This window comes from Hyperolius riggenbachi, chromosome 1 (genome assembly GCF_040937935.1).
Source record: "Hyperolius riggenbachi isolate aHypRig1 chromosome 1, aHypRig1.pri, whole genome shotgun sequence".
Classification (NCBI taxonomy): Eukaryota; Metazoa; Chordata; class Amphibia; order Anura; family Hyperoliidae; genus Hyperolius; species Hyperolius riggenbachi.
In genome coordinates, this window is record NC_090646.1 from 435,864,853 (window position 1) to 435,885,035 (window position 20,183).

The 20,183-nt window shown below is 41.9% G+C and overlaps 1 protein-coding gene across 1 annotated transcript in view; it reads left to right on the top strand.

Annotated features, from left to right (window-relative positions):
• Nucleotides 1–20,183, top strand: part of LRRC2 (leucine rich repeat containing 2) — a 351,879-nt gene that overhangs the window by 178,889 nt on the left and 152,807 nt on the right. Inside the window, exon 4 of the mRNA XM_068271441.1 lies at nt 15,983–16,139. Coding sequence (XP_068127542.1) covers nt 15,983–16,139 — 157 coding nt within the window. The remainder of the gene's footprint in view (nt 1–15,982; nt 16,140–20,183) is intronic.

Below are 20,183 nucleotides of genomic sequence, written 5' to 3' on the forward strand. Positions count from 1 at the left end.
AGCTGATAGAAGAGCAACGTTGACTGAAATAACCACTCTTTACAACCGTGGTATGCAGTAAAGCATTTGTAAAGCCACAACACATACAACCTTGAGGCGGATGGGCTACAACCAGCAGAAGACCCCACCAGGTACCACTCATCTCCACTACAAATAGGAAAAAGAGGCTACAATTTGCACGAGCTCACCAAAATTGGACAGTTAAAGACTGGAAAAATGTTGCCTGGTCTGAAGAGTCCTGATAGAGTCAGAATTTGGCATAAACAGAATGAGAACATGGATCCATCATGCCTTATTACCACTGTACAGGCTGGTGGTGGTGGTGTAATGGTGTGGGGGGTGTTTTCTTGGCACACTTTAGGCCCCTTAATGCCAATTGGGCATCATTTAAATGCCACGGGCTAACTGAGCATTGTTTCTGACCATGTCCATCCCTTCATGACCCCCATGTACCCATCCTCTGATGGCTACTTCCAGCAGGATAATGCACCATGTCACAAAGCTCGAATCATTTCATATCGGTTTCTTGAACATGACAATGAGCTCACTGTACTAAAATGGCCCCCACAGTCACCAGATCTCAACCCAATAGAGCATCTTTGGGATATGATGGAACGGGAGCTTCGTGCCCTGGATGTGCATCCCACAAATCTCCATCAACTGCAAGATGCTATCCTATCAATATGGGCCAACATTTCTAAAGAATGCTTTCAGCACCTTGTTAAATCAATGTCATGTAGAATTAAGGCAGTTCTGAAGGCGAAAGGGGGGGTCAAACACCGTATTAGTATGGTGTTCCTAATAATCTTTTAGTGAGTGTGTGTGTATATGTATATATATATATATATATATATATATATATATATATATATATATATATATAATGGTGTTATTTTGTAAAAGAGTAAAATATACTCAGTTGTACCATAGGAGGCTTGGATATCCTTCTTGAGAAAATACAATTATTCGATTGTCTTACCCACACAGAGTTTATAATAACAAAATTAGGTATCTGATCTATGTCTACTGTGACACTTTTGTGTTGTAAAAATCTTAATATGTTTAAATAAACTTTGTTGTGGTATGATATATGATTACTTGTATATGGCTATTGAATATTATTGCTACTTGTCCCCTTGAAAGTCCCGCAGACCAAATAAGTATATAAACTAGTATCAGGATACGCACATTTTCATGCATCAGCCTACATGTGCTGCAACTCGAATAGATTTGCATGAATATTCCTGCATAACCACGCACTCACATGCGTACATCCCCTTTCTGCAGCTGCGAAACCAGGGCCAGGGGCACATGGGCATAATGATGCATGGAGACCTAACAGTATGGAAAGACCTCTCTCCTTTAATGGCAAGTGCCAGTGTCCGTAAGCTCACTATAAGGAAAACACTGAACAATCAGGTGCATGGCAGGGTTGCATGGAGAAAGTCCCTATCCATAAAGAATATTGCTGCCCAGTGTGTCAGTACATCCTGGTAAATACTATTTAAAATACTGTCTGCATGAATGGGACAAAAATTAGAACTTTTTGAATTAAATGTAGAGTACAAGGGGTCTGATGCATGAACCACTGATACAGCAGGGGAGTAGAGCATCTTTCCACTATCCATGAAATATGGTGGTGACATGAATTGCTGCTTTCAGACAGAAACGGCTTTCCATCACTGATGGAGCCATGAATTTTACCTGGAAATTCTACAATAAAATATCAAAGTAGCAATTTGTAAAAAAGGAGCTCAAAAGAAACTGGGTTGTTATTCGAGGCAATGGCCAACAACATACAAGTCATACAAGTAATATTTTGGAAATGGCTAATGTGCTGACTTCAGTCCTAAAGAAATGTAGAACTGGGATGGACAAACCTGAAGTGGGCAGTTCATGTGAGATAGCCCAACTGGGTTAAAGCTGTACAGCTACATACAGGTGGCTGGATAATGTACTGCCTCTGACACAGGAGACCACGGTTCGAATCTCAGCTCTTCCTGTTCCTTACGTTGGCACTTATTCAGTAAAGAGAACTTGGGAAAGTCTCACCAACACTGCTACTGCCTACTAAGTGCACCTTAGTGGCTGCAGCTCTGGCGCCACCAGTCCACCAGGAGAAAAGCATGATATAAAAGTTCTGTGTCTTGTCTTTTCTACAGGTGCTAGATTTGTATTACCCAAGATGATAATTCATGATCATCCCTAGTGAAAATATATTGTCAGTTGCCACATCAGATCCCTAAATAACCAACACTGTATGCCTTTAGATGTTTTATTATAGTTATGATGACTTCTGGGGTTTATTGATTATACACAGGGCATTTGTCTTGTCCCTAATTAGTCATTATTATTTATAATTCACACATTTTACTTGAAACACATATTTAATGTATTTTGTTATATGTATTTTCACAGCTACATATTGTTATTGTTGTTGGAACATCTGTAATTTTAATTTAAAAAAAAATCTACCAGTTCATTGAGCCAATTACTGGGAACTTGAAATAATTTTTGTCTCAGACTGGCAAATCCAGTGCCAAACCAAATTCAATCAACACTACCACCAACATATCAGTTCAGTAGAGTCTGTTAAAAGGTGCTTGGGTTGTGTATACTTTACATTCAGATCATAAACAGCTAATTTGTATGACTCACTATGTTTGTTCCATATTTTTCTTTTTAAGCAAAACAGCATGAAGCCCAGGCAGCTAACCACCCTTGGCTTGCTACTGAATATAAGGCACAAATCATGCAAAGACAGTAGGATGCAGCAAATTAAAAGGGAAATTGAAAAGAATTTGATCTAAATCTGTCACTTAATGGCATCGAATAGAAGCAAGATATTTTCTGAACAAAATCCCTGCTTCATCTTTTTCACAGCAGTTATGAACTGGAACTGGTTCATAGAGCCTTTTGTGATAGCAAATAGTGTTCCACAAAACATTCATTGGGTTATCTGTGGATATCACTGTTTACTTAAGGACATATCTACAGAATCAAAAAATTAAAATATATAATGAATATACATTTATGCATGGTAACAGTATGGATAATGCCACATTCCAGTAGAAATCAATTTACTGATGCACTGGCCAGTGTGAATGAATAGCTCTATAGTTACATATGTATCTTTCAGAAAGACATGAAAATCTTCTAGTTAACTAGACACAAGGGATGCAGCCTACATGTACAGTGCCTTTGGTTTATTTTCTGACATCAATTCTGTACTCGGGGTCATCCAGCTCTGCAAATCTTAGTTTCAAGTCTGCAATTACACAGGCTGAGTTTGCCAGCGCTGCCATTTAAAATATAGCAGTGGCATCTATATTAATAGGGAAGTCAATTATAATTATGTATGGCAGGGGCAGGCCGTCAATCAAGCTAGGTATGTGTGTCCCTGATGAGTTGGAAGGTACTGACACCCACAGTCTGTCCCCATTGCTGTGCACTGTAAGACAAAGGGAGAACTGAAGAGACTGTAGTGCCATCATCAAGAGGCATTCTGAACCGTCTGCTCAGCCTGGCTCTCAAGGAAATGAGTGGACATAGAAACTGTATCTTTAATTGTCATTTGTCCTGTAGTCATGCTGATGTTGTGGCTTCAGCACTTACTGATTCACACACCTGAGAAAAACGTGCATATTTGTAGAACAGACATCAGTGTTTGAACATTACATTTGTTTGGGCACAATGTGGGTGCAGTTTGGTCTTAAAGTGGACCTGAACTCTTGCATAGGACAGAAGGAAAACATAGAGAAATGCACCCTGTATGCATTTAGAGAGTTTAGTCTGTCTAATTCCCACTCATTTGATCCCAATCACAAGTTGTAATTTGATCCCTGCCCTGTGTCACATGACTGCCACAGCAGAGATGGCAGATAAGCTCATTTGAAAGCACATGCTGTTAAAGGAAACCAGAGATGAACGCTTTGGCACAAAATAAACATATCCCTCGATAGATTTTACAAAATAAATACTATACCTGGTATTTTCGCGGCTCTGGTGTGCCGTTTTTTGTGTGTGTTTTTTAGTAAAACTCCACGCAAAACACAGTTCATCAGAAAAGCATATTATTTAGTGGGCTTTGTGCAAAATGAAATCACCATTTCTAAAAACCTCTTATAGCTAACAAATATAGATTAAAAAAAAGTTTTTCAATATACTCTTACATTAGCAGCTCATCCCATCTCATAACAGCTCTCTGTGATGCTGTGAATATACAGAACAGGTAGGCAAGGCAAAAGGGGGCAGGCTTGGGCTTGAAAAGACATCAGAGAATTCAGACTCAGCTATAATGATTCCTGAGCAAAGCCAGACTGAATGCTCAATCAGGGATTTTATCAGAGCTGAAACAAGCAGGCTGAGCAGTGAAGGATGAAACAGAGAGCAGGGTAGGCGTTTTCTCTAATGTTCCCACTGATATATATGGTGAAATACATGAGGGTGCTTCGTCTCTGGTTACCTTTAACAATATGCCTGCTTCCATGAATCAGAAACAGTGCAGATTTATTTTAGGATTTGTATCCGCTGTAACAAAGAAATGTTTTTTGTTTAAAGGTTATTATTCTGTTGTGTATCTTCTTTTAGAGCAGAGAGGAAGTTCTGAGTTCAGGTCTGCTTTAAAGGGTCCTGGTATCCAAGGCCTGTGATGTAAGTTGTATATTTTCTGCTTAAAGCACACCTGAACTGAAAGGGATGTGTCGGGCTATCTTGCTAATCCTCTGCCTCTAATTATTTTAGTCATAGAACCAGAACAAGCATGCAGATCAGTTGCTCTGATGGAATATGACTGCATCCTTGCTTCAGGTGTGTGTCAGACAATACTGCAGTCAAAAACATCAGCAGGGCTGCCAGGCAACTGGTATTGTTTGAAAGGAAATAAATGTGGCAGCCACCATATGTCTCTTTGTTCGGGTGTTATTATTTTTGCAGAACGTGAACTAACACACACACAAAAAAAAGTCTTATTCTTGAGTGATCCATTTATTTTAATACATGTGTGGCAGTTAGTGTTGGGCGAACACCTGGATGTTCAGGTTCGGGCCGAACAGGCCGAACATGGGCCAGATGTTCGGCATGTTCGGCCCGAACGCCGAACTCAATGGAAGTCAATGGGACCCCCGAACATGCCCATTTTGGGGGCCCTATGGGGTCGCAGGCATAAGGGGGGAGCATGCCCCGATCGCGGGGGGGTCGGAAATTCCCCCCACCCCCTCCGCTAGCGCTCCCCCCTCTGCCCGCTTCCCCATAAAAAAAGTTTGAGGCAAGTTAAATAGTACTTGGTGGCTGGCCTGGCACTGGCAGTGGAGTGAGGAGGAGGAGGAGTCCGAGTAGCAGAGTGACGCGTTGAGGCCGGGCAGCGGGCGGTTCAGCGGTAGTACCGTTGTGGTACTTCCGCCCTTTCTCTGACCTCACGTCCTCTACGTGATGACGCATACGAGGGTACGCGTGACACGTACCCTCGTATGCAGAGGACGTGAGGTCAGAGAAAGGGCGGAAGTACCACAAGGGTACTGAACCGCCCGCTGCCTGGCCTCAACGCGTCACTCTGCTACTCGGACTCCTCCTCCTCCTCACTCCACTGCCAGTGCCAGCCACCAAGTACTATTTAACTTGCCTTAAACTTTTGTATGGGGAAGCGGGCAGAGGGGGGAGCGCTAGCGGAGGGGGTGGGGGGAATTTCCGACCCCCCCCCCCCCCCGCGATCGGGGCATGCTCCCCCCTTATGCCTGCGACCCCATAGGGGGGCCGTATTGCGGCATGTTCGGGCGAACAGGGCCCTGTTCGGCCGAACAGGGGCCCTGTTCGGCGGCCATTCAGTAGTTCGGGACGAACCCGAACTTAAAAGGCCGAACACCATCAGGTGTTCGGCCGAACTCGAACATCACCCGAACAGGGTAGTGGCAGTGTGCTTTTCTCATAGTGCAGCAAAATGCACGCGATTCAACTGGGCAACCATGGTAAAGTACTTGGGAAGAAATCTCGTCTTCACTCGGGTGTGCAGCATCGCCTGCAGGTGTATATGGTCACTCTCCAAATAAAAAATATTGTGAGAAATATTAGGAATAAACAATGCACCCTTAGGGCTTGTTCACACCTAGGGCGTTTTCGGGATTTTTTAAGCACTGGATTTTGAAAATTGCCGTAAATGTGCTTGTGCAATGATTCCCTATGAGAGTGTTCACATTTGAGCGGTTCGATTCTGATCCGCTCACCAAAGCGCTGCCTGTACCGTTTTTGGGGCAATTTGCTTCAATGGAAGGTATAGGGAAATCGCAAAACGCTTGAAAAAGTGCTTTGTATAGTGATTTCCCCAGTGTTACGCTTGAAAAAGCGCTTTGTATAGTGATTTCCCCAGTGCTTTTAAGAATAAATACATTGTATTTATTTTTTTCTGGGTCAAAGAGTTCACTTCCTGACTTGCGTCAGGAAGTGAAAAAACTAATCTCTCTGCAAAAGCGCTTATAAAAGAGCTTTACAAAAAAATCACCGGGAGGAGCTAGGAAAAATTGCAAACCGCTGGCGTCAGTGATTGCGATTTTAGATGTGAACAAGGCCTAACTCCAGAAAAAGTAGGAGAATAATAGGGGTGCCTCCTTCTTCCTATTACTGTAGTACAATTCATACTGTATATTTTTCTAGTTATCCTAAATATAACATAATATCAAAAAGTAGCACAATATGCGAGTCAGCAGCTGCCTAGATACAGAGAGAAAAACTTTTGCAGCTGATAACTTTGGCGGCGCACAGTAATTAAAAAATATAAATTGCAAATGTCATTCCTGTTGTATGCTCAATCCAATGACACTTCATCCAGTTGTCCTGCAGCTCATCAGCTGCCAGGTAATTGATTTACAGCTTTGTTCTTTGAGTTTTCTCTCCTGTGACTTCCTCTTCTGTGTAAAGGGAGCTTTGCATGTTATGCCAATATTCTAATCAACATTACTCACCAGAATCTAAACTAGTTGCACAGTTTTTCTTTGTTCTTTCTATGGGCGCCTTAGTATTAAGTGAAGATACAAGATGTTATGAGTATTGCAAAGTTGCAATGACAGGATAATCTGACATTATTTTTTTATAAAGCCATAGGATGGAGTAAGGCTTTGGTCACACTGGCAATCAGTGAAGTTTTTTTCCCAAGCTTTTGAGCAGCTGGGAGTGAGATTACTAAATATTTAATAGTAAATTCAAGCTGGTATTCAGGACCAGGGCACCATGTGCCTAGATGCATATTTTTTTTTAAATCTCATGTGGCTTTTCAAAATAGTTTGCTTTTTAAATTCTTTAAAAAAAATTATAGTTTAACATGATTAAACTACTTCTTCATATAGTAAGAAAATAAGAACCATTTTTTCTTAGCATTTGACATGGAAAATTGTTCTATACAGTGGGAACAGTGGGAAACATGGTGGTTTAGTAGGTAGCACTCCCACCTTGCATTTCTAGAGTCCCTAGTTTACAGGGACCCTGAGCAGGACCATAAAAAGGGCAAATTAACTTACCTGGGGCTGGGGCTTCCTCCAGCCCCTTGTAGTCGGTGAGGTCCCTCAGCTTCCTCCATTTTGCCCCCAGCAGCCTTATTAAAGAGGCTCCCGCTAACACGCCCATCGCCGTAAGCTTTCTGTGCACGTGCAGTTCTTGAAAGAATAAACAAAACATGCGCAGAATGCTTATGGAGTGTGCAGTGGCTCACGACTTTGGCCAAAGTCGCCACTGGGTGAGAACAGAAGGAACCCAGAGGACGTCAAGGGACTTCACTGACTACGAGGGGCTGGAGGAAGCCCCGGGTAAGTTCATTTGCCCATTTTATGGTTCTGCTCACAGTCCCTTTAAGTCAAGGCCAGGACACTATTTGTTTGGAGTTTGGATATTCTCTTGGTTTTTAAATGGGGTTTCCTCTGAGCAATATGTTTCTCTGCTGCTTCTCAAATTGTTTCACACTTTTGGCAAACATGAAATTACATGAGCAAACCATTCTTGAAGGATGAATACATTTTTTCTCTGTGTGAATATATTGAATATAAAATACTCTGTTTTGAATAAGTATGTAACTTGTAATAACCTACTTATAGAAACCATACAGCTTTGTATGACCTTAACCTGCTATTACCATTTACCCCGTTGCATAAATATTCTACAGTTAAATAACACTCACTAGATAAGTGTTACTATTTGTATGCAACTATTTGACCTGTTCATTAAAACACTTAAATTATGTTGCTACTACTTTCTGAAATAAGGTTATATTCCTCTGTTATGTGTACTTTCTTCTCCATGTACTGTATCAATATTTAAAAGCCCTTACTAGCAAAAATGACAGGGATATAACCGTATGCCATATATATTTAAAAAGCAGAATCCTTAAGGTAATAATTTATGCTCAATAATTAAATTAATTTATTTATTTAAGTGTCTAAATTCTGTTCCTTTACTTTACCTTTTTACAGATAATTTATTTTGATGTATGGTGTATGATTATGACATTTTTATTGCTTTTGCTTCAAATTGTCTGTATATTTTTTTCCCGCATGACAGGGGCCTCAGCTTTAAAACCCCCTGAAAATCTATTCTACCACTTGTCACAGTGAAAATGATGTCACATATGGCTCATTTGTTAATTGACTTACCCTACAGTGCTCATTTGGCTTTTTGCAGTCAAGTTTTCTAGACTCAGTATTGTAGTGCCTTATTTTTTACAGAGGAGTGTTAAGCCCCATCTACACCATGGGACATTGTAGCGATCGGGCGGCTCGATTAGCCGCCGGATCGCCTCTTCCGCGTGCCCGCCGCGTCCCCGCTCGCCGCGCGTGCGCCGCATTCGATTCCCCGCTCGTGCCCGCTCGTCCCCGCCGGCGCCGCTTATCTCCCGCACGATTCCCTGCCATTGTCCCCTCGCGGGGATCGAGCAGGGAATCGGCGGTGCGGAGATCCGTCCTGTCGGATCTTATCAATCGAGCCGCATCAGCGGCTCGATTGATAAGGAGCATCGCGGCCGCATCTACGCGTGTAGATGCGGCTTTAGGAGTGTTTTAGTATCAGATTACAGCTATAAGTGTCATCATTTTAAAGAGGTGACATCAAAGGCTATTCAAATATTGGTATCTTGCAGCAACTAGACCAGACTTTTGGTTTTAAAAAATCCAGAGCATAATTTATTTTTAAACTTGTTTTATTTAACAAGAAATGAGATAATTGTTTGACAATTACTTTCAAATCTAAATCTAACACCCAAAGTGTATAGAACAGCCAGTATTGTAATACAACAATATATAATATTCAGACAGTTTGAAAAGTCAAGTTACAACAGCTGCAGAGTTGACCTCCACACCAGATTGTCATTTAGCATTACATAAACTATGATATAAACATATCAACCAGCTGAACAGTACAACATTCCAACATCTGAAATGTCTCACCGATATCATTGTCACCAAGAATTGTATTGAATTTGTATTGTTGTACCCTGTATACAGTTGTACAGCACCACGGAAGATGCTGTCGCTATATAAATCAATAATAATAATAAAAAAGTAAAATAAGGAGTAGCTAGAAAGCTATAATTGTTGACGTTGTACAAAGTAAAGCTTTCCTTGTCTAGGAGGTGGACATGTAATGATCCGCTCAGCTGTCTGCACAGACAGACAGCTGTTTGACCATTCCTTAAGTCTGAGGGCTGCAGGTCTCTGGAAAAAAGACCTGTCTTTGCTTTGCAAGTTTCAGACCTGTTCTGCTGCTGGGGAATTTGCATACATTCGTTATGCAAATTGCCTACCTGCCTCCTTTGAAGGCTGGCAGTATAAATACCATGTTCTCCCAGAATCCTTAGCTGATCATCTTCATGGTTTGTTACTGATGAACTCTCCTAGAGTATCAGCCCTGTTTGTTTGTTTGTTAAAGTTTACTTTAGAGTAATTCTTTGGGACTGCACTAGGCAGCTCCTCTAGTGCAGTTAGGTTGCATTATCTGTTTTGCCTGTGTTGTCTATCTGCTGCGATTGTCCTGTCGCCAGCGGCGGTTGACAGAAAATAGTTCTGTCTGTCTGGGAGTGTAGGCCAGAGCTGCGGTTGCTGCTGGCTGCTCCATCTGTCTGGATCGCACTTGCCCTAGTGGTAGTGGCAGTGCCTCCTTCTGTATCTCAGCCTTTGGGGTGTTAACCAGAGCAGCGGTTGCTACTGGTAGCCCTTCTGTTTATCTGTCTGGATTGCATTAGCCCTAATGGTAGTGGCAGTGCTTCCTTCTGTGTCTCGATTGCCTTGTCGCCAGCGGTGGTCGACAGGGAATCGTTCTGTCTGTCTGGGAGTGTAGGCCAGAGCTGCGGTTGCTGCTGGCTGCTCCATCTGTCTGAATCGCACTTGCCCTAGTGGTAGTGGCAGTGCCTCCTTCTGTATCTCAGCCTTTGGATTGTTAACCAAAGCAGCGGTTGCTACTGGTAGCCCTTCTGTTTATCTGTCTGAATCGCACTTGCCCTAGTGGTAGTGGCAGTTCCTCCTTCTGTATCTCTGCCTTAGGGGTGCTAGCCAGAGCAGCGGTTGCTACTGGCAGCCTCACCTGTCTGTCTGTCTGTCTGTCTTGTCCTGTGTTTACGCCTGCTGTTGCCTGGTGTGAGGCATTAGCAAGCATCTATGCAACCTGTTTGTCTGTGTTGATCGCTTGCTTTCGCAAGCATTCATTCTGTCTGTCTCAGTCTATTTGTGTTCATTTTATTACTTGTGGTTAGTTAGGGTGGCACGCTTATCACTGGGTGCTTATTGCGCGGTGATCGTACAGAAACACGTTTGCTGTTGCGAATGAGTGTGGTGTTCACATTTAGCTAGCGTTTGTTATTTTCCTTATCTTCTCATTGTTGTTTGCTGTGCCTTTGCTACTCTTGTGCTCTGTTCTGTTCAGCCTTGTGTCACTTCTGGCAATCGCCTCTCTCCTGCGATTGCGTTTCCGCTTTTGTTTCTGCGGATGTGTGTTCACCGTCACTGGGTGGCGACTAGATTGGGGAACACACATTTAGTCTGTCTCTGTGCTCTCTCTTAGAGGGCTATCGTGCCCTACTTTGCCTTATCTGTACAATTCCCATCTGACATCTGTGGCCGTGCAGAGGCTGTGCTCGTCTGCACTCCACAGCTCCATCTGCTGGTGGGAATTGCTCTCTACCGGTGCATTGCACCTAACCTGGGTTCTCCAAATTACACGTTTGTGGAGGATTTCCGCTGTGTCAGTGCGCATCTTGTGATCTGACCATGGAGATAGAAACCTGCAAACGTTACAGGACACCATAAGTGGACTTTCCAACCATGGATCTCAAATAAAAATTAAAAAAAGAATTTTTTAAATGTTATATTTTCCAAGGAAAGATTCCTAGTCATGAGCTTTTTACTAAACTCTTACTTGTGGAGCTTGGAGCTCACCTCATTTAACACAATAACTTTATTTAGAAAAAAACTGGCCTTCCCAATAAGCAGTCTATGTTGTTTTGTCCGTGATTCTTCATCCACAATTCCCAATAATGTGACCTGAAAAGGGGGGGGGGGATTCTAATAGCTATTATCTCAGAAACAGTGATGAAGGGGGCATCCGAGAATTGATTAAAACGGGGGAACTGCCAAATCATATGCCAGTAATCTGTGGCATCTAGGGCAGAAGTCACACTGAGGTCTACCCAACCTAAAATTTGAGGGTAAGATAAACTTGAAGTAGCAGATAGAGTTTTTTAGGTGATTATTAACTGCAACAGAAACCTGAGGGGGAAAGTCACATATCCCGTCCCAGTTTTCCACAGAAAGCTCAGGATTTCAGCACAACTACTTATCCATACCGTAAGGGGTGTTAGTATTGTTTTTATAATCTAAGATATAGGTATAGAGAGCTGAGATTAGGCCTGATGGCCCCTACATCCTGAATACACCAATCAAGAGGTATTTAGAAAATGACCACCCTCCACCATCAAACTGTGTCTTAAGGGCATTCCTCAGCTGTAAATAGAGATAGAAACCTGTCCTGGGCATATGAAAAGTACTATGCATGTCCTCAAACATGCCCATGCTTCCCTATGGCTCAAGCTGTTATGAAGTAATGACCATTTTTAAAATGGAGGATGGAAAATTCCATTGATCACAGTGGACAAAAGGGATGCAGGAGAAGAGAAAGAGATTGAGGAGTAGACTACAAAGGAGGTAAGTATGACCTATGTATGGTTATTTTGACTTTTTATTTGCAGTTCAGGTTCTCTTTAAGAATGTTATTAACCACTATGTCCTCCAATTTGCACACTACCATTGAAGACCACCACCTACAATCCAGCCCATATGACACCATTTATGGACAGGACTTTAGCCCAAAATTGAAAAGGGTTTATCCGCTAGGAATCCCAGCAAAGGATCCACTCGAGACGTCTCTCTGACTTTGAGAGGGTATCTTTAGAGAACCAGGAAGCTATATACCTGAGTTTCCCAGCCAAGTAATATACTGTATGAAGAAGCCCACAAGAGCCAAACCTCCCTCCAGTTTGGGTCGTTGTAAGGTCAGACCATAGTTTTTGAAAGCATTGTATTCAGTTTATCAATAAATATTTTTATGTTACATGGCCCTCTAAATCATCCCAAAATCTTTTCTTACACTTGTCAAGGATCGGATGAAGCCACTTACACCTCAGCTGATAATGGCCTGGCAGAACATGTAGCAGACTGGTAACCCAGAGATGCAGTGGTAGGATAATGCAAACATTTCACCCTTACCTAATGATTAGTTCCTGAGTATTTATGGATATGCTATGCACGCATTATTGTAAGTTATAACTATATACTGTATTGTTATGCATTATCATAAGTTTTTTTTTTCTTTAAAAGAAAAAGGAAGGATGCCATCTTAGTCGCCTTATAAAATTGCTGTTTCCCTGGGTATAATACTGATCCTGGGCTGGGGCTATAGTATATTCTAAATTGCTAACATTGAACATTTATACAGAACAGAACAGGTAGGTATTCTGACTTTCCTGATTCTCCTGATCTGCATACTTATGCATAATATTTACTTGAGAGTGATTCAGAAACCATTAAAGTCAGATGATTAATATAACAGCCAGGGAACTGACATTTTTAGATGCCAAGGAGGCATCCTTCAGGACATGAGGACATGTGCACTTTAAAGTGCAGCTTACTGTGATGGTTTACATTAAATACATTTACTGTAAAAACCTTTCTCATATTTCTTTTATTATTTCATGATTTCTAAGTACCATGTTAACCTGAAATCTGGACTCTAACAAAAGTCAAGTATAAAAAATCAATATGTGAAACAGTAATGTGCTCAATAAAGAACAGGTAATGCATTTGTATCACTAAACAACTATAAGAAGCTGATATTTTGTGATGGCACCAATTCAAGTAATACTACAGGCAGGCACAGCTGCACTTCACAGGCTTATATGGAAGGATTGTACTGGTTCTGTTGTCTTGCACAGAGTTATCAGTCTAATGGTGGCCATACATGGTACAATTTTTTCATACAATCTTACCATTTCTATGTAGTATAAGGGCAAATTAAGTGAATATACTGAAAGGATAATTTAGGCAGTTCCCTTATATTACATAGAAATAGTAAGATTGTATGAAAAAATTGTACCATGTATGGCCACCATAATAGTGTGAGATTGTGCACAGAAGGAATAACCAGAATGTTGAATGTTTATCTTTTTATCTATATTGCCCAATTAGCAAATGGATTGGGAGCAGAGCATTTGATTATCTGTGTTACTGGGCTTTCTGAATTACAGAACTAGATGACCAGAATTACAGGTGGGGTTTTGGTGGGCAGGAAATTTAGGAACTGGAGGTGTCAGGCAAGTTTGGGCAGCCATACACGCCCATACAAATTTCGGCTAAACAGGGAAACCTGGGCACTGGAGGCCCCCTATAAAATAGTGAATTCTGATTAGGGTTAGGCATCTCCTTGGGGGGATGTGTCATTAGGGTAAGGCATCGGTGGGGGGTTGGCATGAGTTAGATATATTGGCAGGTGTAGGGGTTTGGTTAGGATTAGGCATCGGTAGAGGGACGGCCTCTCTGTGAGAAAAAGTGTTGTTTAGTGATAGTAACATATCTGCAAAATGGATTTTACTATCGGAAATTATCATTTCACAATAGTAGAACATCAGTAATTTTACTGATTTTCTACTAGCTGGTGCCCCTGGTGCCCAAATATCACAGGCGCGCATTTTCCGTGTACGTGGGTTTTTGACATATATTGGCCGGATGCAATTCCAACTATTATTAGCACCAGTGATAGCTTCAGAAGCTGATCATCAGGCAAAAGTTTTTTTGCTTGATGCAGTTAGCAAAAGTAGTGATGTGCAGAAATATTTCTACATGCCCAATGCTTGCTTAAAGTCCCAACATTCTTTCTTCCTGATTTAAATAGTCATGTATTATGTAGAAGAAGCATTTGATTTTAACATGCAAAATGACAAAATAAGTGCAAAGTTTTTTAGCTGCTCTATGCTGGTAATAAGATATAAATCACTCAGATCAGGATATTGCCAATGATTCTCATGATAGTAGTCTTTAAACTGCCAAAAGCAATAGAAATTGTTCACTATCACCAATATGTTTAACAGAAAATCCTAACACCTAAACTGGTAGGTAGGTTTAATTGATCAGGTAAATTAGGATTTGTAGAGGCATCACAAGCATTAAATTAGATCTAAAATGTGTGTATTTTAACATAGCTTCCAACAGTATATATATACAAAAATTACTGTAGATAGCAAATGTTATACTCACCTAATTCCTTGCTGTACCTCTTCTCACCCCAGCTCCTCTTCTTAGACTGAGATTTGACCTGCTAACTGACAGGTCTTCTTAATCCAGCAGCATATTTTTCTCATCTGGCCACAATATTTTGGCTCTTCTAGTCATTGGAGCTGTGGGATTGAATAGGTGAGACATTATTGGCCTCAATTCACTAAGCTTATCTCCTGTCTTTAATAACGTTTCTAGAGTTATCACCATGGTGATGAGGCATGTCTTATTCAGGAAACATTTTACCTCAGGCAAACCTAAAGTTAACTCTTCTGTCTTTAAGTTAACTCTTCAATCCTTAAAATAACTCCAGAGTTAAAGACAGGCTGTTTATTAACTGCGTGTGGAAATAACTACAGAGGAGGTAAATTAACTACAGAGGAGGTGAAATAACTACAGAGGAGGTAACTTAACTACAGTGGAGGTAGCTTAAGGAATGAAGAGATAAGATAACCCTCTCTTGTGTGGAGGTAAGTTTTCTCTTGCCTTATTATCTCCAGCATGATCTTAGTGAATTGAGGCCTATGGCCTCAATTCACTAAGATCATGCTGGAGATAATAAGGCAAGAGTAAACTTACCTCCACGCAGTGAGAGAGTTATCTTATCTCTTCATTCCTTAAGTTACCTCCTCTGTAGTTATTTTCACACGCAGTTAACAAACAGCCTGTCTTTAACTCTGGAGTTATTTTAAGGATTGGAGAGTTAATTTAAAGACAGAAGAGTTTACTTTAGGTTTTCCTGAGGTAAAATGTTTCCTGAATACTGCATGCCTTATCACCATGGTAACAACTCTAGAAACGTTATTAAAGACAGGAGATAAGCTTAGTGAATTGAGGCCAATCACAGAGCCACTGTTCTCAAAACCGCATGCACCAGTGGCATAGGTTCCCCAGGTCACAGAGCAAATGTCTTTGGTCAACAACGCTGCAAAGCTGCATCCTGAATCCAGAGGGAAGCTGTAAAGATAACAGGAACAGCATGTGTGGCCTAATGTTTTCTCCCTACAGATATTTCTATTTATTTATTTCATTTTATGAGAGTGACACTTTAAAAAATAGAGCAGTTTAAATTTAAAAGCTTTTTTATTATTTGATGCTTCGAAAATGCCTTTATTTCTGGTGTGAGAGAGAGCAGCTATTCCTGCCTCGTTGTTCCTAAAATTGGAGCTGTAATACTTGTATTTTTCCCCAAGGAACTCCCAGATTCCCTCAAAGAACAAACTCACCTGAAAGAATGGCATATTCACCAAACAAGAATTCAAGTCATTCCAGAATACATACAAACATTTCAAGATCTGAACGTTTTGGATATGTCACAGAATAAAATAACACATCTCCCTCCTGAAATAGGTAAGAACTAAAGTAACCCTTTTGAAATTGCTTTATTCCAGCTATGTGTAGATTTAAAGCATACCTGAACCATGAAAAAAAAGTTGAATTCTTATTTACCTGGGGCTTCATTCAGCACCCTATAGTACAGGGTTGCTGGAAGGAATTTCAGGTAAGTAAAAATCAATTTTTTTCACGGTTCAGGTGTCCTTTAATTGAAAGAAGCCTAGTTTGATGGTGTATTAAAGGGACATGTGTACAGATATTTTCATAATTTACTGTTGTTAGTTTTTTTCTTAGCTTTTTTAATTTTCAAGCTGCAAGCAGCTAATAATTTACAAAACTCACAGTAGACTAATTTTTGCAACTTTGACAACATAACTCTGCTAGGAGTACAGTTGTAATGAGATTGTTCAATTTGCACTTTGCTGCAGGTGTAATTAGCTGCAGAGGCAAAAGCCTTTGTTACTCATTTTTGGCACATGGATTGTGAAATGCTTATGTGCTATATTCACATAAAGGGAAAGTGAACAAACTGGAAAGTGTTTCCCAGTGGTTGTTGCCTTAGGCCGATTTTACATCTTTTTTTGTGTTGCGGTGGGGATGCGATGCTCCTGCCATATCCCACCCCAATGCAGTGATGTACTTCTTGCTGCACAGGAAGTATGTCACTGGGATTCCTGTTGGTCCGTGCATGAACTGTGTTTCATCATTTACATTTTGTGCCTCGTCCATAGACTACCACTACCCCAAGCACCGTGTGGTGCTTGCGGTAACAAGATGTTGCCCTTGCGTCAGCTTGGATACTTTCAGCACACTGCAAAGGACGGCAATCAGTGTGAAAGTCTCCATGGACTTTCATTGCTTTTGCGACCTCTTGTGGCAAAATAGGGTAACACAATGCAGGAATTACTTGCTAGTGTAAAAGGGGCCTTAAATGGAGTTAAGATGAGGCATTGCCAAGCTGAGAACCAATCTGAAAACACTGATTTTTACTTTTAAATCAAAAGAGGATATTTTAGATAAGCCTTTAATATATTTTGGTTGTTATAAGTTTAGTTTTGTCTCTTTCTCTTTGGAGTTTCATTCCAAATGAAGACGTCCTGAATGTGAGATTCAGAGGAGGAGACCAGACTAGAGGACAGGAGGGTTTCATGTGAAAAAAGAATGTTGTGGGTTGGATGGTGCCTGGACATGAGTGAGGAAATATATGGAGTCAAAGTTGATTTAAGATGAAATGGGACCCTATGCAAGGTAGTAGCTTTGGCTCCTCCTTATGTTTCAAGATGGGAGAAGGGTCAGAGAAGGTGGCAGTTTGGCCCCTGACACCCACTGGGCCCCAGGCACCTGCCTAGGTTGTCTTGTGGATGATCCTTCTCTTAACCTCCTTGCCGGTTATCCCGAGCTCAGCTCGGGGTAACCTGCGCAGGAGGATTTCTCAGGCCCCACTGGGACGATTTGCAGAATTTTTTTCTTTTTATTGCACTTTGCTAGCACTTTGCTAGCTGCGTGCATATTACAATCGCCGCCGCTCGCCGCCGATTCGCCGCTACCCGCCGCGCCGCCCACCCCCCCTCCAGCCCCCTTGCGCAGCCTAGCCAATCAGTGCCAGGCAGCGCTGAGGGGTGGATCGGGATTCCCTCTGACGTCCCGACGTCCATGACGTCGGTGACGTCATCCCGCCCCGTCGCCATGGCGACCGGGGAAGTCCAGCAGGAAATCCCGTTCTGAACAGAACGGAGGCGATCGGAGTGGGTGGGGGGATGCCGCTGCTTAGCGGCTATCATGTAGCGAACCCTGGGCTCACTACATGATTTTAAAAAAAAAAGTGCTGCGCCGCCCCCTTCCCGACACAATTGGAGCGGCAAGGGGGTTAAGGAGAGTTTTTTAAGAGAGGGTTAGGCTTCTTTCACATATGGTGTAGTGCAATCTGTGTGTGGCAGAATAGCCCATCGCAGTGCATCACATCACACCACTGCATGCAGATTTGTCCTTGTGGCTGATATCGCCAACAGGGAGATCTGCCTGCCCCGCCCCCTGAACGCATACACAAGTGACTTCAGACGTCACTTGCGCCAGTCCCCTCAGTCATGTGCACCTTTCCAGACACACCACTACTGCAACAATCTATAAAGATTGTTGTGGTGCCATTGATGTAAATGCGATAGTGATACCGCTTGGCAAGTGATACCGCTTGGCAATGCACTGCAAAATCTGCATAACCTATGGTTCAATCAAAGTGTTGCACTGTTGATACTGTGCCCTGAGAGCAGTGGGAGGAGAGGTGGATAAGATGAGGAGCAGAGTTCAGTAGGGATATCAGAAGTCTGGATTCTAGGAGGCTGCAGAATAAATTGGTGTAGTAGTTGAGACAGGATATAACTGGGACATGCATAAGCATTTTAGTACCCTTTTGTATGAAGAAGGGTTGAGTTTAAGGTAAAATACTGAGATTGAACTAGCAGAAGGTAGTTAAAGAGGAACTCCAGCCTAAACAAACATACTGTCATTAAGTTACATTAGTTATGTTAATTAAAATAGATAGGTAATATAATCTCTTACCCACACTGTTTTGAAAGAACAGGCAAATGTTTGATTTCATGATGGCAGCCATCTTTTTGGTTGAAAGGAGGTGACAGGGAGCATGAGACACAGTTCCAACTGTCCTGTGTCCTGAGCACCTCTCCCAGTTGCTAGGCAACGTGAATAACAACATAGGAAATCCCATCATGTTCTGCACAGCATCAGGGGGCTTTTTTTTCTTTGATGGGTAGAGCTTAGCTAAAAATGCAGCTAAAAATGATGCTTTGGTAAGAAAAACAAAGTTCTGATGCTGTGAAACTGTTAAAGAAACACCAAGCCTTTTCAGTTCTGCTGAGTAGATTTTTAGTCCAGAGGTTTACTTTAAAGAGGTCATATGAAGCTTGAATGAAAGTTTAAACCCAAATATCAGTCCAGACAATGGGCATTAGGAGCTGATGTTATTGAGTGTTCTCTACATGTATGTGGACTACAGGTAGGGGGGCAAGTAGAAATGGGTGAAAGATCACAAAAATCCCAATTTCCCTTTTACTCATATTAAGTTTGAGGAGAATGGATAAATTAATACAGAAAAATCAGTCAGAGACTCAAGCTAATAGTGTACACAGGTCATAGGCTGATATATACACGTGGGTGTCATCAGCAAAAAGGTAAAACTGATAACTAAATAAGCATGTTAGTTGTCCAAGGTAGATGGTGATTATAAGGGGTCCAAGGAAATAACATTGTGGCAAGCTAAATGACAGCAGGCATGGGGAGGAGTTAAAATTGGAGTAAAAACAGTGAAAGAACCTCCAGGGGATGTGGGTCTGGAGAAGCAGAAAATGATAGACAGTGCCAAAGGCATAGGAAAAATTGGACGCATTAGTAGAGAGTACTTGCCTTTTCTTTGCTGCAAGAAGGCAATTAGCAACTTTAATAATGACTCTACACACCAGTCACACTTTTCATACTTCATAACACATGTTAAAATGCACACATAATGCAACGGCACTGTGCACGACAAAATGCATGCACCTCAAGTTCACAGATGGCACCACCACCTAAAGGTCATCAAGTTTGCAGATGACACCACCATCATTGGCCTTGTCACAAAGGATAACATCAAGGAGTACCGTCAGCAGGTGGAGAAAATTTGCCACTGGAGCAAGGAGAACAAGCTGGTGGTCAACACTGCAAAAAACGTTGAACTAATCATTGACTTCAGGAAGTCTGCTCCCACCCCACCTCCAATTTATATTGATGGCTCTGAGGTAGCCAGGGTACCCTGTACCCGGCTCCTGGGTACTACCATCTCCAGTGATCTCAGCTGGAAGCCCAACATCATTGCCACCCAACGGAAAGCCCAGCAGAGACTCAAGTAATTCTTACCAACTTCTACTCCGCCACCATTGAGTCGATCCGCTGCTCTTCCATCCTGGTCTGGTATGCCGGTGCCACCGCCTATGACAGGGACAAACTACAGAGGGTCATCAGGTCAGCGGAAAGGATCATTGGGTGCCCCCTTCCCTCACTTGCCCTCCT